Source organism: Cydia pomonella, chromosome 2 (genome assembly GCF_033807575.1).
Source record: "Cydia pomonella isolate Wapato2018A chromosome 2, ilCydPomo1, whole genome shotgun sequence".
Taxonomy (NCBI): domain Eukaryota; kingdom Metazoa; phylum Arthropoda; class Insecta; order Lepidoptera; family Tortricidae; genus Cydia; species Cydia pomonella.
The window spans coordinates 2,391,855-2,417,067 of NC_084704.1; the positions used below are offsets into that span (position 1 = coordinate 2,391,855).

The 25,213-nt window shown below is 39.5% G+C and overlaps 2 protein-coding genes across 3 annotated transcripts; one reads left to right on the forward strand and one right to left on the reverse strand.

Moving 5' to 3' along the window:
* Positions 1 to 40: 40 nt before the first annotated feature.
* Positions 41 to 1,303, reverse strand: LOC133531516 (trafficking protein particle complex subunit 2). Its single transcript, XM_061869783.1, has 3 exons — positions 1,080 to 1,303; positions 793 to 942; positions 41 to 715 (listed from the first exon to the last, which is right to left on the reverse strand). Exons 1-3 carry the CDS (start codon positions 1,167 to 1,169, stop codon positions 536 to 538), a joined length of 420 nt encoding a protein of 139 aa, XP_061725767.1. The 5' UTR covers positions 1,170 to 1,303; the 3' UTR covers positions 41 to 535.
* A 500-nt stretch (positions 1,304 to 1,803) lies between these two features.
* On the forward strand, positions 1,804 to 25,192 carry LOC133531273 (uncharacterized). 2 transcript variants are annotated; one of them, XM_061869406.1, is made up of 16 exons: positions 1,804 to 1,822; positions 1,890 to 2,110; positions 2,580 to 3,005; positions 3,158 to 3,335; positions 3,953 to 4,048; positions 5,322 to 5,404; positions 5,829 to 6,018; positions 7,491 to 7,625; positions 7,863 to 7,951; positions 8,885 to 9,000; positions 11,499 to 11,715; positions 16,283 to 16,421; positions 19,111 to 19,244; positions 20,109 to 20,250; positions 22,099 to 22,313; positions 24,838 to 25,192. In XM_061869406.1, the coding sequence occupies exons 3-16, from the start codon at positions 2,959 to 2,961 to the stop codon at positions 24,995 to 24,997; spliced, it is 1,941 nt and encodes a 646-aa protein (XP_061725390.1). In that variant the 5' UTR covers positions 1,804 to 1,822; positions 1,890 to 2,110; positions 2,580 to 2,958; the 3' UTR covers positions 24,998 to 25,192. The 2 variants fall into 2 exon arrangements, with proteins under 2 accessions (XP_061725390.1, XP_061725397.1); XM_061869413.1 differs by lacking the exons at positions 1,804 to 1,822; positions 1,890 to 2,110 and having other exon boundaries at positions 2,214 to 3,005.
* The last annotated feature ends 21 nt before the right edge of the window (positions 25,193 to 25,213 follow it).

Genomic DNA, 25,213 nt, shown 5'->3' on the forward strand with positions numbered 1-25,213 from the left:
GATATTTATTACTATTAATTTTTGAAATGAAAGTAATTCGTAACTAAGAAATATCTTTTATTTTTATTTACAGACTGAAAAATAGTATAAATTTCAAATATTCTCATACCCTAGACTAGACCATATTTACTGAATTTACTTGTGTGTAGCAGGGGCAAACATATTAACATTTTTCATTAGCATTTTACATATGATGAATAGAGGTGTATGTTCAATTGATATTGAAACAAAAGTGATAATTCCCCTTGAGAGAAGTAGATATAAACCCTCATATTGACTGGCTTGACCATAACAATTAGTGTTCCATACAAAAATTTGTTCACTGAACACTTATGTTTATTTATGAAGGTAAACAATGATTATCTTTTCACAAAGATATTTCCGTTGTTTGCCATGGAATGTTGGTAGACTGCATAAAAAAAGCAAGTCCTGAGAATTATCCAGTGTGGACTGAAAACCAGCATCATATAAACATTGCTTAGCATTTGCCATATCTTTCAACAATAAATTAACTAGTGATATCAATACTAATGGACTATGTTAAATACTTCTTCCCTAAGAATTGCACCTTCTTGTCAAATGCAGGGAGTGTGATGGGTGTATCCTCCTTATAGAATGGGTTCAGCATGAGCTTGATGTACGCTTCATACACATCTGTAAAGAAGTTCTTGATACCATCTTCATTTCGTGCGTCATGGACCATTATGAAGCGCATCTGTGGAATTTTTGGTTTTATTAAATTAGGTATTGAAAGAAAGCCTAGATGTACCTATATCAATAGAAATGTCTTACCTGACTAGCAGTGACAAAAGCGGACACAAACCACTGGTTGAACTTGTCGACAGACTTCAGGTAAGTGTTGGTGACCTTCCACATATGCTCATCTACGAGATCTAGCGCTGCATGAGCGATAAACTGGTTCAAGTGCCTGTTGTCCTCTTTCTAGAAGATAAATATTACTATCATAAAAAATGGTGTTAAACATTTTTTGTGCAATATTCTTTGAGATGAGAGTATCGTGGTAGCGACTTTAAACTGCTTTGAATCAGTTTTTACAGCAGAAAAATTGAAAAGTTTACCTTAACCTCCTTTGGAACAGGGATGAAATCTTTCTCAAAAATAGGATTGTCCGAGTGACCTACAATTACAAAATAATACGTCCCCGCCATTTCAGGTGGAGGATTTGTTTTGTTAAGAATTAGAAGTGAGATTTATGGCTCAATAAACAAAAAATCTAAATATTTACGCCTTCAAAGAATGAGACTGACACTACAAATGTTTCAATAACATTCGGTAACCATAAGCGTTCAAACAGTAAAGAGCTAATTTAAATAAATTGCACCTATTGGAACACAAATGGAACGTATTATTAATATCAAAATAAAAATTGTAATTTTTTTTTAAAACGGTTCATGCCTACTTGAGCAATTTAATTTCATTTTATTTTAAAATTTAGTAGATACGCATTCAGTATTAGAACAAACTTGACACTTGCAAGATAGAATTGAGTGCCTACCGCGAACCACGTTCGATATGTTGCCTCCCTGTCACACTTACGTACAAATTTTTAAGTGCGACAGAGAGGCAATACATCGAACGTGGTTCGCGGTAGGCCCTCTGTTAAGAGTGTCATGTCTTGGACAATACTTGCCTATAGTAGCGTTCAAATTTAAATGATTAAAACGGTTTCATAATTTTTTTATTACAAACGTTTGCGCGGGAAAATAATGGCAAAAAAAAAATGAAACAAAACTTGTAAAGCAGTCGTAACATTGAACTTCTGCGTAATTAAAATTGCTGAATTTCCGTAAAATAATGGAAAGTAAGTGGAGGAATGCTTTATACATCAAGGTTTAATTAAATCCTTATACTTAACAAATATTTTTCAGATTCGTGGTCTACGTCGATTGAAAAGTTAATGGTATGGCGGACAGGTAGTTGGAGTAAATACGATTCTAAAATTACGAAATGGACACTGAAAATGGTCTATGATGTTCTTATAATTGTAGCAAATACAAAAGTATTTGAAACACTAAGCCTACACAACAAAATTAAAGGGTTTCATAAAGGCGACGTCTTGATATTAATTGTGAGCAATCCAGCTCAAGAGGTAAATATTATCAACGTAATAAGTGTATTAGAAGTCAATTTTCATAGTTTGTTCGGAAACAGAATAGTCGTGGAATGTATTGGGCACCATACATACATTACTCCGTAGTGATTATATGCTCTTTGTATTACACTACTCTTCTCTTTCCGCACAGACTAGACTAGGTACAGTACAGTAGGTAGAAATAAAATATTTCACATGTTAAATGCTTATTTATTTTTAATTAATAAAGGTAAGAAAGATTAAGTTTCAAATCAAAAGCGATGTTGCTGGAAGTTTGAAGAAACTTGGTCAACATTTTCCAATTATTAGTCACAGTTCGATGACAAATGAAAAAGTATTTGAATCTCAATATCGAAATATAGAAGAGGTGATGAAAAATGCTGTTGAAGCCATAGGTATGATGAGTTAAAGAATTTGTTCAATATTTTAACGGCATAATAATAATAATCCTTTATTTCACATGCAGGAAAAACCGGCACTCTCGACTTACCTACAGATTTCAATAGTTTCGTAAAGCTATGTCTCTTGGACCCAAAAATGCCCTTAATAATTAATGAAACCCAGAAAATTATAGAGGAATTAAATAAATTTTAACAGTTTTTATATTACATAGAACAATAGGTTGTATTTTTGATGATTTTGTTATATTATTTGTATTTATGAATGGATCGTTAAAGTTCTGGCTGTCAACTGTCAAACAACCAAGTTTCCATGCAAGAAAAAAACGAAGTTTAAAATTTGTAACTGCCGTTGGTGATAAAAAGTGTTTGTTTTGTTGTGATTGTGGTTTTATTTTCGAATAAGTTGTAATTATTATAACACCCAACTGTACAATCATTTACAACATGATCCCTACAAGATTTGTTCCGGGGCAGGCTCCCCGAAAATCAAGGTAAGCTTACTCAAAACATTCCATACAAATCTCGAGATTTACAGTAATTAACACCATATTAAAATAAATTTTCTTTGAGATATTTTATAAACTGTATATGCTAAAGCAAGAAATCAATGCAAAAATATGGAGGAAAATGTTCGATAATATAGATTGGAAGGGAGGCAATCGTTCTTGCCCCGCCGCCTTGGTTCTACGGACCGGTTGTCGGACTCGCGGCGGCCAAGCGGCGCGGGCCCGCGCTCCAACAGCGCCGAGCCGGGCCGCGCCTCCGTCGCCGTCAGTAGGCTCAGTCGTGAGGCTTCGGCTACCAAGCTGCCTGTAAATAGCGTAAGTTGCTTACTATACCAACATTTGCAATCCTAAACCATTTTCACCTTTTTGGGGGATTAATTCCTAAAAAAGCCTTTTTGTGTGGAGCTTTATAACATTAAAAGAATATATGTTCCAAATTTCAAATTCCTACCTTCTATGGTTTAGGCCAGGTGTCACCAAATAACAGACCACTGTCCGGACCACCAACCTATTTTGTGATGTACATTATATTTGCCGTGATGGTAGTTTTTAAAAACGGGACCCCTGAATTCCCTGAAGAAACTAATTGGTGACCCCCTGGTTTAGGCTATATGTTAATCTGTCTGTGTTATAAATGATGCAATGGTTTTATATACTTACATATTTAGATAACATCTTGATTTATTTTAAATACTTGCAGAGATACACAGTTATAGATTTGGAAACAAAAAATCCACTATGTTTGCAGCCCATTAGATATTAATTTTATCCTGATGTCATCATTAATTACTTAATCAACTGTCCCATTCTTTTTCTTTGTCAACCAACATATTTAGTTATTTTCTTGGTAATGTTTTTCAAGTACTCCACTTTCTTGATATAACTGCAACCAGAATATTGAATGTTGCTACGATATTAACATTTTCCTCTAGCGGTCCCGCTCCCAGCAAGGAGACTCCCGCTATGGCCAGCCTACTACCACCCCGCTCAGAAACCACCAATACTTGAGGCCGACTACTACACCTGTGGTACGACTGTAGCACATACTGTTTTAACTTTTATGCTTTAAGCATGCTATTAATTATATTCCTTACATTGTGATCATAATCATGAGCTGACTAGAAGACTATCATCTATAGTCTATACTTTTAGGTATTTAAATAAAAATAAACTCTACTTTCAAATGACTCCGTAAGCCAGTTGAGGGTAGATGAGAACATTACACAAGCAAATAAAGTAGGTTAAAGTCAGGTCGTTCAGTGCCAGATCCAGGCGGTTTTGTATTTGGTTGGTTAACCAATAAATGTTATAACTACCCGAAAATGTATAAATTGTTTGTTTACGTTTATTTAAATACCTAAAAGTATATGTATAAGTCACTCAACATAATTTATTCTAACCATAAAACCATATTCAATAAATCGTCAGGCGATAACCAAAAGTCTCTAATTACAAAAAAATTAAATAAAAAAGAATCAACCTTGTTTTGGTAATTTCACAGGGCTCTGAACTTGTAATAATTAGTGAGTTTTGGTTGTCATCTGACAAACTATAAAAATCTCAAAGCTCATCTTACAAAAAAAACGGTTGTCTGTAAAGTCGGTTTACTGACGATAGTTGAACGTGACAACGTCATAAGAAAATACTGATGGAATGGTTTCATTTTTCAAAAGAAAATTTTAATTTTATTTGTTTGATAGATATTTTGTATAGATATAGAGGAGGTAAAAAAAAAAAAATTGTTTATTTCAGACATGTGTTCATATAAGTATTAGTAAAACTTAAAAAGACTAGGTTAGTTAATTTACATACTAAGTATAATGAGAACAAAAATGCAAAAAAAAAGAGTGAAACAATACCATTGGCAGAAGCAAGCAGTGAAAATAATTTATTCACTACTTGGTCCTACCAATGACCACATCAACCCAGTACTTTGTTAGCGGGCAGTCCAGGCGCTCCGCCAACACCCTCAACATACAGTTGCTGCTGCCACGCACTCAAAAAACGACTGTAAATGGAAATCACAATTGAATTGATCAAGTTACATTTATTTGTACGCATAAATACAATTGCTGCCGAACGCGGAGGCCGATTGTGCCTCTTTGTCGCTCGTTGCGCGCTCCCGCTTGCACTTCAAGCCTTAAATGGAACGCCTCAGAGCGAGGTAACGCCGCATGCGTCATGTTTTTTCGTGCGTGCAGCCGGCTCCATCGAATTATAAGATGTTGTCACGTCAAAATATCTTGCAACACAACTAAAATGGGGTTCTCATCACACAATTTTATTACCGTCCATTTACAGCGCACCCCATCAGCAGACAGATCCCGTGGCTGGGAAGCATCTCTTGACAGGGCTCTTGCTTGTGTAACTGTCAGGGATCAAAGGTAAGAATTATTTTTTTCAAGTGAGAGTAAGTGATGAAGAAGACAACATTTGATTCTTTTCAATTATTAGGCCTGCTTGATTTAAATACATTACTCTGAATTTTCATTGTATGGAAATGTGCTTAAAAGAATCAATATTCTGTAGTCTCTGGTTGTCTTTGGTCAGGGGAAATTTAACATAATTAAGATCTCACCATTGTATATAAACTGAAGCACTACCCGTTCAATGTTGTAAGTTCATAGTTTCCTGCTACCCAAAGGTTGTTTGGAAGAGATTGCTTCTTAGTGATAAGACCGCCTGTTGTTACCTAACTTTTTTAAGTTTTTTCATTTCCTGTCTTTTTTTAACCGTATGGTGCACAATAAAAAATATTTACTTACATACTTATAGCAATGACGATAAATAATCAGTTATCATTTACAGACCAATCGCAAATATAGCGTGGCAGCGCGCAGAGCTCGCCCGCGTGCAAGAAGCACTCGCAGCCCGAGGCGACGCGGGCGCGGCGCTCCTCCGGCCGCTCACCATCGCGCGCTTCGTGGACATCGCCGGAGCTCTGCTCACTGCCATCACGGGAGACGATAGGTTGAACAACGACAACTATGTTACCAAGGTAACCAACCCTCATTCTAGTAGTACAGTTCAAAAAGCACTCGCAGCCCGAGGCGACGCGGGCGCGGCGTTGCTCCGGCCGCTCACCATCGCGCGCTTCCAAGTCAATTCAGTCCCTCATTTCTAAAAGTCGAGATGATACAATGTCCTACTTCAAATGAGTTACTGACTCATTATAAGCAATAGTTCCGCTCAAAAACCATGGACTAAGTACTAAATTTTCAAAGGAGAATCGTCATCGAAATTATTTGTACTGATTCCTTTGTCTTGGACCCCCATAGCCCTATTAAGTGATAGTGTAATTTGGCACCCTGGGCCAATTAGATTCGCCGCCCTATTAAGTGATGATAGTGTAATGTGGCGCCCTGGGCCAATTATATTCGCCGCCCTATTAAGTGATGATAGTGTGATGTGGCGCCCTGGGCCAAATATATTCGCCGCCCTATTAAGTGATAGTGTCATTTGGCACCCTGGGCCAATTAGATTCGCCGCCCTATTAAGTGATGATAGTGTAATGTGGCGCCCTGGGCCAATTATATTCGCCGCCCTATTAAGTGATGATAGTGTGATGTGGCGCCCTGGGCCAAATATATTCGCCGCCCTATTAAGTGATAGTGTAATTTGGCACCCTGGGCCAATTAGACTCGCCGCCCTATTAAATGATGATAGTGTAATGTGGCGCCCTGGGCCAATTAGATTCGCCGCCCTATTAAATGATAATAGTGTAATGTGGCGCCCTGGGCAATTAGATTCGCCGCCCTATTAAGTGATGATAGTGTGATGTGGCGTCCTGGGCCAATTAGATTCGCCGCCCTATTAAGTGATGATAGTGTCATGTGGCGTCCTGGGCCAATTAGATTCGCCGCCCTATTAAGTGATGATAGTGTCATGTGGCGTCCTGGGCCAATTAGATTCGCCGCCCTATTAAGTGATGATAGTGTCATGTGGCGTCCTGGGCCAATTAGATTCGCCGCCCTATTAAGTGATGATAGTGTCATGTGGCGTCCTGGGCCAATTAGATTCGCCGCCCTATTAAGTGATGATAGTGTCATGTGGCGTCCTGGGCCAATTAGATTCGCCGCCCTATTAAGTGATGATAGTGTAATTTGGCGCCCTGGGCCAATTATATTCGCCGCCCTATTAAGTGATGATAGTGTAATTTGGCGCCCTGGGCCAATTATATTCGCCGCCCTATTAAGTGATGATAGTGTAATTTGGCGCCCTGGGCCAATTATATTCGCCGCCCTATTAAGTGATAGTGTAATTTGGCACCCTGGGCCAATTAGATTCGCCGCCCTATTAAGTATTGATGATTTGTCGCGTCTTGTAGCCTGCCGCCCCGGGCATGACCCGCTTGGCCCTAAGGTAAATACGCCCCTGCGTTTCTACTTAAGTTTATAAAAAAAAAAATAGGTCGGCGATCCAGAACCGGACTCTTCCAAAACAATACGCATTTATAATCTTTTTTTGCAGCTGCCACACATGTGCAAGCGGCTGCTGTACCCGGGCACGGTGTCCAAATCATGGCTGAAGGCGGTCAACACACTTCACGCCTTCCCACAAGCGTTGGCGCTCATCGCTTACCTATTGGATCTTCTACGGCGGATTGTACGTATACCATCGTCAAATATCTAAGGACGGGCAATAAGAATGGGGCCCGTAAAGTGGTGTCACGCACACGAATTCGAGCCAAGCGTGCAGTCTAACTATACTAAGCAGTGTTTTTTCTAAGAAGAGTAACTGAAAAATATATGATGTAACTGAAAATGAGGAAGTGACAAAAGATTCACCACTTATCTAAAAAAAAATTACAAAGTTCAATAATAATGTGTCCGTTAATCACAGGAAGCGCCAGTCAATGAGGAATCGCTGTACGTGGACAACGACGAGCTGAGCCAACTGCGGCGCGAGTACCTTCGTAAATGCTTCATCAGGTCCGTATATGTGTCGGCGGCCGATCGTAATTTCCGCCAGATCATGAAATTCATATCTGGCGGCATATAGTCAAACGTGAAAATAATTGTATCGTTCCCTGAAGGAAAGTTTGCGCTCCGGGCATTTGAAGCAACATTGGTTTAATGTGACTACCATCAAAATATTACACTCTACAATCTGGCGGATATTAAGATCGGCCGTCGACATATAGAAAACTATCCTGCAACTCAAGTATTCGATGGTCTCTTTAGGTGTTTTATCCAAATGTGGCGGTGAAAGAAAATCGGAAACTATAAGGCGCCATGCGTTTATTACGTAAGACGATTTGGGTGGGGAGGGGGGGAGTTCGAACATGTCTTATTTTTTCGTACAAGGGGAGGGAGGGGGTTTTCATAGTTCTTACGTAAGAAAACAAAGTGGCGAAAACTATAAAATTTCTATGAAATTATGGCGTTTAAAATAATACTTCCACACTCTATGCTATTAAACATGGTGCAGAGTTAGCTTAAACGGGCTGCAATATTATTGCAGGAACAAATAAACGTCCCAAAAAATTTTTTTTTTATATACGCACTATAACAAACCAAACTTGTATGCATTTTTCCTTTAGATTCATACGTAATATAGGGAGGAGGGGCATATTCTTTTTCTTGCATAGGGTGGGAGGGGGTCAAAACTCGCAAAAATTGTCTTACGTAATAAATTTATGGCGCCTAAGATGTAGCTAAATGTTTTAAAAAATTCGTGAAGTTAGATTTAGATATAACAAAAACTTAATTTAAAAATTAAATTTTTTTGACAACCGGGAATTTAAATTAGGCTACCTCAAAAATCGGTCTCGTTATTTCTAATAATAATGACAAATTTAACTGTATTTTAAGATAGCTTCCAGTTATCACCCTTTGGTGTTATAACACAGGTTTTTGGCACAGGTTCCAAACACCGGACGCCGAATACGACGACATAACAGACGAATACCTGCAGCAACTGAGACAGCTGCTCGGCGTCGATGATGAGAAAATACGAGAGTTGCAAGAAGCTATCAAGGGTAAGTACCTCATGACCCCTTCCTAATGCAATATGGACTACATTGCAATCGTAGGCAACGAAAGTTAAATCGACTCGAGAAAATTTCCTCATGCGGCGCGGTCTGTGTAGGAATGCCTCGCCCGAGGCAAACGCTCGCGTGGTCACAATGCCTCGGGCTAGGCGTGTCAACCGTGTTGCGTACCTCTCGAGACTTCTTGTTCTATGGCGGTTATAACTTTCTAAGCCATTCGAAAATTTTATTTTCGACATAAAAATTGTATGTGTTAATAAAATCTAGGTTAAGGAAGTAGTTTTTGTGTATATTTTGTCAAGTCAATTAGGATTTATCAATATTTTGTTTCAACATTAACACATTCACTGCCGGGAACCCACCTGGTGGGCGCTCGTGAACTTTGTTCCGCCGGGCAGGTTGTTTTGTACGCAGCTATAGACCACCGGTTTCTGGGGTAGTGCGCCGTTTTTTGTCTGGCAGTGAATGTGTTAATAGGGATAGCTTTTCGAATCCAACGAAGGAACGGAATTTTTTCTATGAAACTCCATTTCGGAAGAAAACGGTTTCCACTAACTAAATCTTAACAAATCACTTTGATTTTGGGTTTATAGGTTTCGCTTTAAAAAACAAAAATTTGTCAATCAAATTTAAACCTATAAACCTAGTTTTTCTGTGTCAGTAACATACTAAAAAATCACGGAGAATGGAGAATATTTAGACGTGAAAAACGTTTTCTCTTTTTGTATGGGCGATCTCGTGGTAGATCAGTGTTTTTAGGGTTCCGTAGTCAACTAGAAACCCTTATAGTTTCGCCATGTGCGTCTGTCTGTCTGTCTGTCCGAGGCTTTGCTCCGTGGTCGTTAGTGCAAGAAAGCTGAAATTTGGCATGGATATATAAATCAATAAAGCCGACAAAGTCGTACAATAGAATGTAAATTTTTTTTTTAGGGTACCTCCCCTACACGTAAAGTGGGGGTGAACATTTTTTTTTGCTTCAACCCTACAGTGTGGGATATCGTTAGAAAGGTCTTTCAAAACTTATAGGGGTCTTCAACAAACATTATAAAGTGAATATATTCGGAGATAATTGCTCCGAAAGAAAAAAAAAAACTGTGTCCCTCTCCTCTAACTTTTGAACCATAGGTCCAAAAAATATGAAAAAAATCTTGGAAATAGAGCTTAAGAATGAAATTAAATGAAAACTATAGCGGATATGATCAGTTTAGCTGTTTTTGAGTTATCGCAAAAAGTTTCCCCTTCACAGTAAAAAGACCCACAGTTCATCCCTTGGTTAACAATCTACCATACTTTAAGCTCCAGTTTAGCTTATTGTGACGGAAGAGTAACTACGGAACCCTATTCTGAGCGTGGCGTGGCCCGACATGCTCTTGGCCGGTTTTTATTATTTGTGTATTAAAAAAGAAGAAAACCTATACAACTTTGCACTAGGGTTTCGAAGGGGAAGCAAGAACTAATAAAGTGTTTAATATTAAACAGACTTATATTCGTTCTATAAGTAACAATCTTCCACACAAATCCTCAGAAAAATACAAATATGTTTAACACCTTATACAACTACGTTGAACTAACGTTCGCTAGTTGACCGATGTAACAGCGCCATCTACCGGGACATTGGGTAAACCGATTCCGATATGCGTTTCATACAAAACCTCATACTAATAAATCAGGGCTCACCAATTAGTTTTTTCAGGGGTCCCGTTCTTAAAATAAAATGAACATCGCGGTCCGTTTATACTTGAGTTTATTAAATAATCCGGACCGCGGTCCGCTATTTGGTGACCCCCGTAATAAATCATGGAGAACGAAAATATGTAGAAGTGGAAAGCGATCACGTGGTGTACTTTAAGATCAGTGTTTTATTATAAGTTTTTCCTACTCCTCTACTGTTATCTGTCATTTATGCATTCATTAACACGAATATAAGAACATACATAAAAGGTTTCAAGAAAAGTCTATATTGTCTATTCCTCATAAAAGCTCTTGTGCTTTTAATCGCTATAACGTTACTGCCATTAATGGCTACCAACCTAACAAAACCAAAACGAATACAGTTTTAAACTAAGTGCATTGCTGCCAACTTACAAAATATTCATTAGGTTGCATAGTAAAAATAATTACTTCATAAGTCAGAAACACGCATGTGACACCCGTAATATAGCAACACCCATAGACTACGAAGACCGCTTAGCGTTGCTTGTTAGTCTCCGTAGGCTACGGTGGCCAAAATTGAGAAAAAACTGTCCAAAAATTTAATTTAGCTAGTAGCAAGTACCAGGGCCTCATGAGTTACGAGGTGTCTTGGCTATATACTTTTGCTTTGTTTACCTAAATTAAGATTAATTTTGTTGACTCGTAGGAAAAATATTGTATGCAACGTTGTATAAGTAGTTCAAAAAATGCTCGTGGCGTATTCCTTTACAAGCCACTCGCCTTTTTTGACCCTTCTTATACAACTGTTGCATAAAATACTATTGAACTATCAGAACAAGAGCAAGCCCTATCGGAGGAGGTGGAATCCTCTGCGTGCGGGCGCGCGGGCGAGGCGGCGCGCGCGGCGCGGCGGGACGCGCTGCAGCAGGCCGCGCGCGCCGCCCGCCACAACATGCACAACGCGCGCGCGCTGCTGGCGGCCGCGCGCGCGCACGCCCGGGACAAGGCCGACGAGATCAGTGCGGTGGACGCGGACATTGCACGAGCCACGTGAGTACTAAATCATTTCTCTTCACTATACTTGGCGCAAAACAGTGTTGTTGTATGTACTCCTAACTCTCAAAAAGGGCGCTCTTTACTTTAGGAGGATTGACTATGACACTTTCCACAGATAAACATAAATGTACTCACAGTTTGAAATCTTCTTACACTTTCACTTCACTAGTACTTGAACCTTAGTTGAATTTTCCCGCCAAGTTGATCACCGTGAACGTCACGGCGCCGCTGACTCAGTCGACTGCTCCAAATCCGCTGCCGCCCTCGGAGACTGCACCCTCGACAACAATCTGTTGCCATTTGACGCAGGGAAGCACCACTAAAACACTTAAGGCCCAGTACATTGTACTGAGTACAATCCGGTTCGAAGGACCAATTTATGTACTCCTAACTCTCAAAAAGGGCGCTCTTTACTTTAGGTGGATTGACTATGAAATTAACACGTTCACTGCGGGACAAATCTTAAAGAACTTTCAACTGGTGCGGTTGAGATCGAATCAGCCCAAACCTAAGCTCTTTTTCAGTGCGGGTGAGGCCTAATCGACCTCGAATTTCAGTAGGTAATTAAATTCTTCATAACTTTGCCTGTACTCGGAATAGGTGTTTTTTGTTATGTGCTATACATTCGTCACTAAATGCTTAAAATACCCTTAGCTTCGCCTTTGGGTCTGACCTTTGGTTAAAGAAAAAATACCTAAAGAATCTTTAAGGTCTTTTAGGCCTCAAAACGCACTAAATTTTATCTAAGTCTAGTGAAGGGAATGGCAGTTATCGCTAAACTATCGATGATCATCATCTCATCGACCATCTTCGATACAATATTTCAGACGCCATTTTAAGTTAATCTAATGCATTTATGCTATACAGGGTGTAACAAAAAAAGTGGGGATCCGTTTAAGGGCATAAAATTTTTTTTCTATGGGGCAGGTCGTCCGAGTCGGCCAACCCTCCATGCAAAGTCCAAAAATTTTTCGCGTCAAAATTTTTTTTTTTCTACTTTTTCCTGATCAGAACACGATACCGAATATGCCCTTAAACGGATCCCCACCATTTTTGTTACACCCTGTATTTATTATTTCGAGTTCGAATCCCAGTAAGGTTAGCGGCCCAGTGGATGACACTATAAGGAGGGAATTCACACATTTTTACAAACAACTTCTGAACTATCAAACATACAGACTGCAAGCCTGTGCAAATAAGTAAACCACTTCTTTCTACATGCTATGCGGGCCATAAAATGTATTATACTCTTACCATCGTCAAATTATTTCAGTTTTCTGCAATCTCTCAAATTGTATTAAAATTTTGTTAGAAAGTTAACAAAGTCTAGGATTAAATTTAAGACTAAATTTTAGTATTTAAATTAAATGAATGTCTCGGTTACGTGTGTACAAATGTACGTTATTTTAACCTATCCAACGGTCACGATCGTTGTCGTTTTTAGGTTATACCTATTATTTACGTAAAACACGCGTGGTTCAATATCGATAACTATGGCCGCACTAACGTGAAGCGGTCAACTCCCGCGCCGCCCGCGTCACGCTCAGTGCGGCCTTGAGGTCACTTTCTTGAGACATTAATATACCTCAACCCGCACTGAGTGAAAATAAAATATATCTAGTGCGGTTGAGGCTTATTAAGACCTCAAACGTTTTTTTTTGTACCAACGAGTCCGGCTTTGGAAAACATAAAGAAATGTATATTTGACTCTGTCGTACGCCTTGTTTAGCCCCGCACCAGCGTAAAGTCGAGATTGAGGCGGATTTGACTCAACCCGCAGTGAACGTGTTAAACAACCAGTCACAAATAAAGCCAATATATTCAAAATAATCTCAAACCCTTATATACGATCCCTATAAACATTTCGATATCGTGATGTAGAAATCGCCGCTCCCGGTACAGCGCCATCTCACGGGATATTTGGTAACAGTTTATATATTAAAGAACTTTACAAAAGTATGGACGCGAACAGTTGTCACATACAATTTTTGCCGAAACGGTAGAACAGGGTGCGAAAATAGGTAGAAATGGGTGGAGTTTAAAATGAAAAATAGGTAGATCTACCACTCAATAGAAGTACATTTTTATGATTAAAAATGTGCATAAAGTGTTTTGAATTATTTATAAGTGTTTAATATCGTGACGTTAGTACACGTGTTTATTAAAGAAATTGAAACAAAAGTTAGGATTTCCATTGTTTGTAGGTAATAAACCTGCTTGTATAATCTGTTTCTTTGGCAAGTTTTCATTAAATCGAATCTAAATTCGGTAGAAATTAAGTAATGTTTCATCACATGTATTGAGAATTGCTTACAATTGTACCATTTTGATAATAGGTAGATTTCAGGCCGAGGGAGGTAGATAGGTAGAACGCAGGCAAAATAGGTAGATCTACCGAGAAGTTGGTAGATGTGACAACACTGGCGCAAAACTAAGTGGCGAGTCAGGTCATAATGCCATCTCTTTCACTCTTGGTTGGTCTTAACAAGGGTAAAGGAGATAGCATTATGATCTCAGTGGCCAGTTAGTTTTGCGGCAAGTATAATTGTTTCTATCCATTCACGTTTACACTTGAAAACCTAGAAAATGACCCCTTTGACGTAGGCAAAAAAAACCTTTTTTCCATGTTATAATCATGAATTATGTCTTCCTATGAGAACCTAGAATATGACTCCTATCCTGTAACATTATCCGCACCGCATTAGAACTTACGCCGGTGAGTTCAGTCATGAATCGTAAATTATGTCTTTTCACATTTACACTTGAAAACCTAGAAAATGACTCCTATGACATAGCCCGAAACACATTAGAACCCTGTATGTGCCATCCATAAGCATCAATATGAAAGGTAAGCCAGCAAATTAGGTTTAGCAACACCTACTTTTTCGATTAACTTCTCTATTCCCGCTACCCGAAGGTTGTCTGGAAGAGATCGCTTTTTAGCGATAAGACTGCCTGTTGTCTGCCTCTCAATTGTTTATTTTTCTTGTATATTTTTACTGAGGTGTGCCAATAAAGAGTATTCTATCTATCTATCTATCAAGTTAAGCAGAGTCATCACACACTAATACAGGCCTTAAGAGGCAATCGTATGAATATCCAGAATGGTCGAGGCATGTTGGAAGCGACTAGAGCTGTGGCCAAAGATGCTAATGACATAAATAATTAATTTCATAAAATAAATTAATAATTACACTCGAAAACCTAGAAAATGACTCCCATGACAACCCGAGCCACATTAGAACTAAAGCCAGTAAGTTCAATCGCCTTGTGTCGCACCAGTACAATCCTCGAGAAGCAGTCCATTGAATATACAGAATGGCAAGCAATGCTGGACGCGGCTGAAGCAAATGAGATTAAAGCTTTGGATGCGGAAATTGCACGACCAACGACTCTAAGACTACAATGTTTATAGACGAAATCAACTTAATTTCTTAGAAGGCATTTATTTTATTTTAAGGCTAATTATTTAAGCTTAAGTGGGATTGGACGGGACACGTCTGCCGTATGCACCAGAATCGGTGGCCAAATTGGCTACCGAATGGACACCGCAGATTAGCCTGGGCAGAGGCAGGCCAACAAAGAGATGGCGGGATGACCTCGACGCTTTTTGCAGCGACTCTCTCGGGAGCATGCTCCAAATTGTCCCTTTGCCCAGCAGTGGGACGCAAGATAGACTAGAATATTAATAATAATAACCCGCAGGGCAGCTTGTGGCGAGCTGTTGGGGAGTAACGACCCCAGGGACCCGAGTGCTCCAGAGAGTCGGTCAGGGTATCCGTCTCCGGTCGGAGTGGAACCCCAAGGGGACCCGTAGGACTCTCAGCTCTGGCTTGCCTTAATTGGCCGTCCAGAGGGGAAACGTTAGAGCTATACGCTCCAGGGGTGGAAGTGTTAGGGCATAACGCCGCGAGTAACTTCGGAGAAAGCGCAGCACACCTCTCGACACCCCTGAGCCGCTCACGCCGGTGTTGCGCCGTCTTTACGATGGCGCATCAGGTGCCCATCTAGCGAGTGGCGAGTCACCGCCTGCCTCGGTAACACTGTATATCACAATGTTATGGCAGGTGTCCGGAACTCTTAGCAATAGCCCAGTCTTATTTTCCACCCAAATTCAAACCATAGACTAGGACTCTTTCCATTTTTCTGCAATAGCCTACTCCAATGCTTGCTGAAACCGGTTTATGGGTATCTATTTATGTACACATGAATGGGTTCCAGCAGGCGTTCTACATCACATCAAAGCTCTCCAAACGGCCTCTACGTGTTGGATCTATATCCCCACGCACGCCTTATAAATGACCGGGCTTAAAAACCCGAGAGTTTGTAACGGAGATGTATGGTATCTTAGAAAATCATTGTCATAATTAGAACTTTTGAATTTCAAATGCGACTGTAAGGACCACTTGCACCATCCCACTAATCCGGGTTAACCCACTGTCAAATTGTACTGGTAACCATGGTAACTCCAGGTTTAACCGGTTAACCCCGGGTTAGTGGGATGGTGCAAGTGGCGCTGGATTAGGTTAGCAATGACATTTGAAGTCATGTGGTCTTCCAGTGCGGAAACGGCGCAGTTGCGCAAGGAATTGGAGTCGCAGTCCATGTCGGTGGAGGAGCGCGGCCGGTTGCTGGACGAAGTGGATTACGCGGCAAGGGTCTACGAGTCTAAGCGGGTGCTTGCTGAACAGATCGCCAAGGTAATGTAACCAAGATCATCATACCGTGCAACTACTCTCCCAAAGACTTCGAAATTTTAGGGCGTCGATTAAGGCTCGCGTGCTAGAGATAATATGTGGCATTCCATTACAGAAGGCTGCTTATGCTTCATGTGCATATGCACCCATAAGGACCCGTCACTGATGGAAGGCCACATATGTTTATAATGTAAGATACTTTTCTATAAAAGGGTTTAGGTTGATACTTGAACTTGGGACCGGTCCGGTATCCCTTTCGAGGGTTTTGGAAGGGGTATTTCGTAAGGCTTTGCTTTCCATAGCCGTCGCTAACTAAAGCCCCTACATTTGGCTTTTTAAGTGCTTCATAATACGAGAAAACTGATACCCGTTCCTAAGCCCTAGCCTCTTGAAGGGGTATTGAGACCGCTTATGCCATTTTCAACTTTCTCTTCGCAAGAAGAATGAAATATTTTTTATTTATGTATAAAGTGAAGGACTAATTTCCCTTATTCATAAACGTGTACTAAAGTTGACAAGCCGCTAATAATCGTTTGTCCCTTTCCATCATAACAATACGTCGGAAAGGGACAAACGATTATTAGCGGCTTGTCAACTTTAGTAGACGTTTATGAATAGGGGGGTAAGTGTCTAGCGCGCTGACAACACATGTGTCATAATTTTTTGAATTAGGAAGGAACCCATTAATTTTATCGTTATCTCTGAAAGGGAAACCCCTTCCTAGAGCTAAGTCAAATGAACGGATAAGCAATTTAAAGGGAAAGCCAAACGTTGGGGCTATTCGATAAACGATAAGCCATTAATTAACAAATTAAAATTAGAATTAATTAACAAAAAAGTTATGGCCAGAAAACCAGTTTTTTGGCCTAAAATTGTTCAACTTTGATGCCAAATATATTGAAGATAATGAACTTTGGAGTAAATATGGGACACTACGAGGGCAGTTTGAGAAGTCAGTGACTTTATGTAAAACAAAAATCATTTTAACATATAAACTTTTTAATTACAATTCTGAACTCCTTGGTAGCTGGCAGTTTTTTTTTAAAAGGCGGGGCAATAAAAAAGTTCTTGAGGCATATGTCAAATACGAACGGAAAATTATTGGAAAATGGAGAAAAGCGAATTTCGTGTGTTAATTAAACATTACTTTTTACATTACGGAAGGTGGAGGTAAGGAAATAAATCTCCATGTACCAAAAAGTGTCATCAAAAAACCTTAAATAGGTGGCGCTACAATACCTAGAATACTTGAACAAAAAAATCAAATCATAGACAGTGCACTTTCCGTCAATAACGCCTAGGTTCTTAGCTACTACAGCGCTACTCTGGAGAGATTTGGAACTATTATTTATAGCTGACAGCTGGACACTTTTGCAACAGTTCCACCATAAGAGATGTCGCTCCTCTTAATTCCACACTCCATATTTTACATGGAAAAACTATTTAAGAGACTGAAAACTGTTTAAAAATATATTATGGGGAATCTGCTCCTTCTCATGGAATGGTACATAAGTGGTTTACATAATTTCGTTCTGGACGTACCACTACCAATGACGCAGAACGCTCTGGAAGGCCGATTGAAGTGACCACTGATGATGTCGTGAATAAAGTTCACGATATTGTTTTGGATGACCGTTGAGTGAAGATTCGTGAGATAGCTGAGACTGTACACATTTCATCTGAACGAGTTTTTCATATCTTGCATTATATTTTGAATATGAAAAAGCTTTCCGCAAGATGGGTGCCGCGTTTGCTGACAGCCGATCAAAAACGACTTCGTGAAACAACTTCCGAGCAATGCTTAGCCAAATTCAAGCGTAATCCTAATTAATTTTTACGTCGATTTGTGACGGTAGATGAAACGTGGATCCAACATTATACGCCAGAGATGAAAAATCTGTCAAAACAGTGGACTTCTGCTAACGAACGGGCTCCAAAGAAAGCGAAAACCGTTAATTCGGCAGGAAAGGTAATGGCCACTGTTTTTTGGGACAGCCAAGGGGTTATTTATATAGATTATTTAGAGAAAGGTAAAACAATAAATGGCCTTTATTATGCTACTTTGTTGGAAAACTTTAACGCAGAAGTTGTGAAAAAACGGCCACATCTGGCAAAGACCAAAATCCTTTTTCACCACGACAATGCCCCTGCACACTCGTCAGCAGTCGCAAAAGCCAAATTAGTAGAATTGCGTTACGAAATACTGCCCCACCCACCTTGTTCTCCAGATTTGGCCCCATGTAATTTTTTTATATTCCCCAACATGAAGAAATGGCTCGGTGGGAAAAGATTTTCATCAAATGTGGAAGTCATAGCTGAAACTGAAGCATATTTTTCAGGGTGTGACAAAAAATATTTTTTGTTGAAAAAAACTGGAACATCGTTGAATGAAGTGTATGGAGTTGAAAGGAGATTATGTAGAGATATAAACCTAAAAAAAGTGAATAAGTTTTTTTTTTTTGCAAAAAGTCACTGACTTATCAAACCACCCGTATACTGCTTATAGTCATTGCTGTTAATATGATAAGCTACAAAAACCATTAGAAAATTAAGGGATTCAGATCGAAGGTCATTGGCGTTACGGAACCCCTTAAAGGCTTAAAGGCTTTTTTCTGACATGAACATCAAAAAAAAATATTTACTATTCAATATTTTTTCTTTCTAGTAAAGTGTTAATATGTTGTGTTGCCAGATGCTGCACAGCAGAGAGACAGAGCTGGCTCTGTGGCAGAAGAAGACACTGGACAGCTGCGTAGAGTACAAGCAGGGGCTTATCCATCTCGGCGCGCAGTTCCCGGAGCTGGCCGCGCTGGCCGTGGACGAAACGTAAGTACACAATTTAATAGATTTTGACATAAAGTACTTCTTAAAAAAATTGTGGCGTTCCATGCCTAGAGGGTCCTTATCTGCAATAAGGACGAATTTTTGTTGGAATTTCAAATGAAAACATCCTTATTGCACTTGAAGCATAAGGACCCTTCTGTAATGGAAAGCCACAGTTACTTTTAAAATTAGAAAGGCGAATGAAACGAATGTTATATAAATAAAATTATATAGGAGTAAAAAAAAACGGAAATTATTTTAAAATAAAATGATGAATGTTAGGATTGGTAGGAGGCGGTTTCACGATGTCTAATATCGCTCACCACACGTAACAACCTGGGTTTAATATAGATAAGTATTTTACAATTTTGTTCTACGCGCAAACTCCAGATGTAATTATAAGTTTTATAACCACTTAATCACGTATTGAATTTTAAATTAATCTTCGACGTTTCGAGGACGGCGTTGTCCCCGTTGTGTCGGAGAAGACTGGCTAAAGTTGACATCAACATCTAGCAGCGCGAGTTTTTCGAACTACCCGCACTTGAACTTTATCAACTTGAACGTTTTGCGAACTAGGGATGTTACTCTGTCGACAAACAACACTAACGATATTAGATTTTTCGACTATCGATATTGGTTTTCGCTTACGAATACTAATGACTGGACTGGATTCTATGTGGATGAGTTTCCCAAACCCTCTCGTCCTGATTGAAATTGCAATTTTTTTTATTTCAATGGCTTTCCGCACATTTTTGCTGTAGAAATGCCCCGTTAAGTATAATAATGTGTAAAAATCGTGAAAGTTTAAATCAGTGACTTTATAACCGCCGTAGATAAGCATTTGAAAGTGAGTTTAATGAACAGCAAGCTAATGGAGCCGTCCAGCGTGGCAGCGGCCAGCTCGGCCCTGGAAGCACTGAAGCAGCTCTCCGGCCAGCTCGCCCAGCGCCGCGCGCAGCTCGCCAGGACTCGCTCCACCCTCGCCGTGCAGCGGCAGGCTAAACTGGTGAGTTTTACCAAAGATAATTTCAAATAGACGTGGATTGTCAAAGAAAATTTTGTAGCCACAGTAAATTTACTGCCATCTTTCGACACATGATTAAAACTTTTAGAACACCATTTGACTTTGGTCCTTATCCTTTCACTAATATGTGTTTAATTTTTTAAATATCTAAAAGTAGTGCCATCTAATCAAAGGCCAAAGGTATGGCGGTATCGTTTCGAGCGATGTACAGTCAGCGTCAAATACTTTGTAGCAGTCAAAGTGGCCAAATAGTTCGGTACACCATACTAAATATATAGTGTACCGAACTATTTGGCTACTTTGGTTGCTACAAAGTATTTGACGCTGACTGTACCACAACCTTGAGCCGATGCTCGGTAAGATGGCGCCACTTTTTAATATTTAACAATTTTGACACATATCAGTGATAGAATAAGGATCAAAGTCAAATGGCCTTCTGAAAGTTTTAATCGTGTGTCGAAAGATGGCAGTAAACTTACTGTGGCTAGTGGCTACAAAATTTACAGACTTATTTACAGACCATTATCAACCTTCATGCGTTGGAACAAAGTTCACGATAACGCACGTAAGGCCTTTAAGACAAAAAAAACATTATATATGTAATAATAAGTTTTTCATACAAAACTTGTTTTTGCTCTATTTGTTTGTTTCATAGACTGAAGCTATATAAACTAATTACATAACTAGATATATCTCATATCATTCTATGTGCACAGTTTCATTACAATCTAAAACGTAGTTTTAAAATGAGAATGAAACACCATTTGTATAGGAAGGTACGTAGGGTAAAGTAGGGATATTTTTGAACATGGTTGTATCACAACCACCGGTTTGGCCTAGTGGGTAGTGACCCTGCCTACGAAGCTGATGGTCCCGGGTTCAAATCCTGGTAAGGGCATTTATTCGTGTGATGAGCATGGATATTTGTTCCTGAGTCATGGGTGTTTTATATGTATTTAAGTATTTATAAATATTTATATATTATATATATCGTTGTCTAAGTACCCTCAACACAAGCCTTATTGAGCTTACTGTGGGACTTAGTCAATTTGTGTAATAATGTCCTATAATATTTATTTATTATTTATTATCACAAACGTTTGTTTGGCGATATTTTGCACACTGTTTATCTAATTCCTTGAAACTTTGCGGGCTGAAGACCAGCGCGCTACCACGACCGCTCTACTAACTGAGCTACCAAGACTTATCTGGTGACCGTGAATAAATCTACTCCTACCGCTGAGTTGTAAGTGTGAATATCGCCTGAAACACTATTTTTCCTCTATTTCAAAACTGTATGGTACTGTTATCAGTCTTCCCTGCTTCATCTAAATATTATTCAATCAATTGTGATATGATAGAGAGTTTTTCAGTCGAGTACCGTGTTTAGGCAACGAAGTTTGCCGAGTTGCCTAAGTAAGGTAAGAGTTTGAAAAGCTTGATTATATAACTATTGTATACAATACTTTTTCAACGAGTTATCAAAATAATGTTTCTTTACTATGAACCTAAATAAGTAATGAAAATTGGTAAGTATCTAAGTAGACAAAAAGAAACGCGCGAGCCCCCGCCCGCCCATCCCCTGTCCTATGGGAGCCGGTGGTATGTGATTGGTCAATATTTTTTTTATAGTTGACTACAGCGTATCAAAAGAAATGTTATAGTTGAGTTGGGAGCCCATACATGAAAAGTACGCTATTATAGTTTGGTATACGAAATCTTAATTCAACCATTACAGTTCACGAGTACAAAAAACGTATCTCAAAATATTGTAACATATTAAGACCTGCACAAAACCATTAACACTTACATAAATCCGTTACGCAACAGCAAGAAGCCAGAGTAGCAATAGCAGACCTCAAAACAAAAATCCTCGCAGCGGAACAAGCTTGCGAGGCCGACACCGCCGCCGAGGCCGCTGAAGAGGCCGCCGAGGCACAATACGAGGCCGAAGCCACCACCAAGCTGCAGGCCTATAGGGAGAAAGATGAGGAGTTCAGGAAGGTGCATGAGGAGATGGTGTTCTGGAAGAAACAGGATGAAGCGTAAGTATAGATATATGGGAGTTTTCAGAAAAAGTTGTCCATTTAATTTTAACCACTCTTGGGTTATTTCGACTTTGTAAGCGCTAGTGGCCTAGCGGTAAGAGCGTGCGACTTGCAATCCGGAGGTCGCGGGTTCAAACCCCGGCTCGTACCAATGAGTTTTTCGGAACTTATGTACGAAATATCATTTGATATTTACCAGTCGCTTTTCGGTGAAGGAAAACATCGTGAGGAAACCGGACTAATCCCAACAAGGTCTAGTTTACCCTCTGGGTTGGAAGGCCAGATGGCAGTCGTTTTCGTAAAAACTAGTGCCTACGCCAAATCTTGGGATTAGTTGTCAAGCGGACCCCAGGCTCCCATGAGCCGAGGCAAAATGCCGGGACAACGCGAGGAAGAAGAAGAAGGGTTATTTCGACTTAGAACCATGAGGCTCAACGAGGCTGCGGAGTGTTAGGGCAACGCGCATGTAAGTCCTCTGGGAGTTGCAGACGTACATAGGCGACGAGACGTAAATGACGTAATAAATAAATAAATAATAAATAAATATTATAGGACATTATTACACAAATTGACTAAGTCCCACAGTAAGCTCAATAAGGCTTGTGTTGAGGGTACTTATACAACGTTGCATACAATATTTTTCCTACGAGTCAACAAAAATAAATCTTAATTTAGGTAAACAAATTACAGCAAAAGTATATAGCCAAGACGCGCGAGCATACCTTGTTCCGCGCCCGGCCCGCCCCGGGCCGCGGCCGGCCGGTCGGCGACACCTCCTCGTAACTCATGAGGCCCTGGTACTTGCTACTTGCTAAATTAATTTTTTGGACAGTTTTTTCTCAATTTTGGCCACCGTAGCCTACGGAGCGACGCTAAGCAGTCTTCGTAGTCTATGGGTGTTGCTATATTACGGGTGTCACATGCGTGTTTCTGACTTATTTAGTAATTATTTTTACTATGCAACCAAATGAATATTTTGTAAGTTGGCATCAATGCACTTAGTTTAAAACCGTATTCGTTTTGGTTTTGTTAGGTTGGTAGCCATTAATCGCAGTAACTTTATAGCGTATAAAAGCACAAGAGCTTTTATGAGGAATAGACAATATAGACTTTTCTTGAAATCTTTTATGTATGTTCTTATATTCGTGTTAATGAATGCATAAATGACAGATAACAGTAGAGGAGTAGGAAAATATTTATAAATACTTAAATACATAGAAAACACCCATGACTCAGGAACAAATATCCATGCTCATCACACGAATAAATGCCCTTACCAGGATTTGAACCCGGGACCATCGGCTTATATTTAATATGATCATGTGTCCTCGTGTCCTAGTTGTGCTGGCTCCCTATTGGTCAACGACGTAATATTCGTATGCTCTGCACTCTATTCCATGATTTATTTGCTGGCAGTTCAAAAATCAATTAAGTATGTCTCATGATGAAAAAAATTAATTTTTTTTTTTAATTATGACGTATTTAAAAAAAAACTACTTACTAGATCTCGTTCAAACCAATTTTCGGTGGAAGTTTTCATGGTAATGTACATCATATATTTTTTTTAGGTTTATCATTCTCTTATTTTAGAAGTTACAGGGGTGAGGGGGGACACACATGTTACCACTTTGGAAGTGTCTCTCGCGCAAACTATTCAGTTTAGAAAAAAAATGATATTAGAAACCTCAATATCATTTTTGAAGACCTATCCATAGATACCCCACACGTACGGGTTTGATGAAAAAATATTTTTTGAGTTTCAGTTCTAAGTATGGGGAGCCCCCAAAATATTGTTTTTTTTTTCTTTTTTTGTGTACAAATCTTAATGCGGTTCTTAGAATACATCTACTTACCAAGATTGAATAGTATAGCTCTTATAGTTTCGGAAAAAAGTGGCTGTGACATAATCGGACAGACAGACGGACATGACGACTCTATAAGGGTTCCGTTTTTTGCCATTTGGCTACGGAACCCTAAAAACTGGGCTACTGATGAAGTTAAAGTGACGTCACATTCCTCCCTCCCCTTTGTTACATTTTGTTGACCCCCCCTCCCTCCTCCTAAACGTGTTGTAATTAATGGATGACCCCTAAGTATATTGCAAACTCGGGTCTTTAATTCCCTCCAGCCTGCGGCTGTCGGCAATTACCACCCTCGTATCTAAATATTCACTTACCCCCCTCGTTGCACAATGTACTATTATTTATATTTTGACAGATTTAAAAGGCCAAGTTATTTATTTCTGACTATTTGACGACCGGTCTGGCCTAGTGGGTAGTGACCCTGCCTATGAAGCTGATGGTCCCGGGTTCAAATCCTGGTAAGAGCATATATTTGTGTGATAAACACGGATATTTGTTTCCGAGTCATGGGTGTTTATATGTATTTATAATTATAACATATTATATATATCGTTGTCTAAGTACCCTCAACACAAGCCTTATTGAGCTTACTGTGGGGCTTAGTCAATTTGTGTAATAATGTCCTATAATATTTATTTATTTATTTATTTATTTCCCAGTTGGAAGGCGAAGTTGTCAGCGATGCGCGAGTACATCCGCTCGCAGCAGGAGCGCCTGCCCGCGCTGCTGCGGCGCGCGCTCGCAGCCCGCGCCGCGCTGCTGGCCGAGAGCCTCGCGCACTGGACTACACTCACGGAACGAATCGATATCGACGAATAAACTATGCTTTAATGTTATAATTATGTACTTGTAATGTATTTTTATGTCTAGTATTTAGCATTTAGAATATTAAATTTAGATGATGTCGCAAGATTAATATTTACAGGTACAGTAGGTGTGTACAGTACCGGCCAATAATATATCATCTTTGTGTGTTTGAACTTGTATAGTAAACGATATAGGTTTGTTTGTAGATTGCGTATTTTACTATTTTCA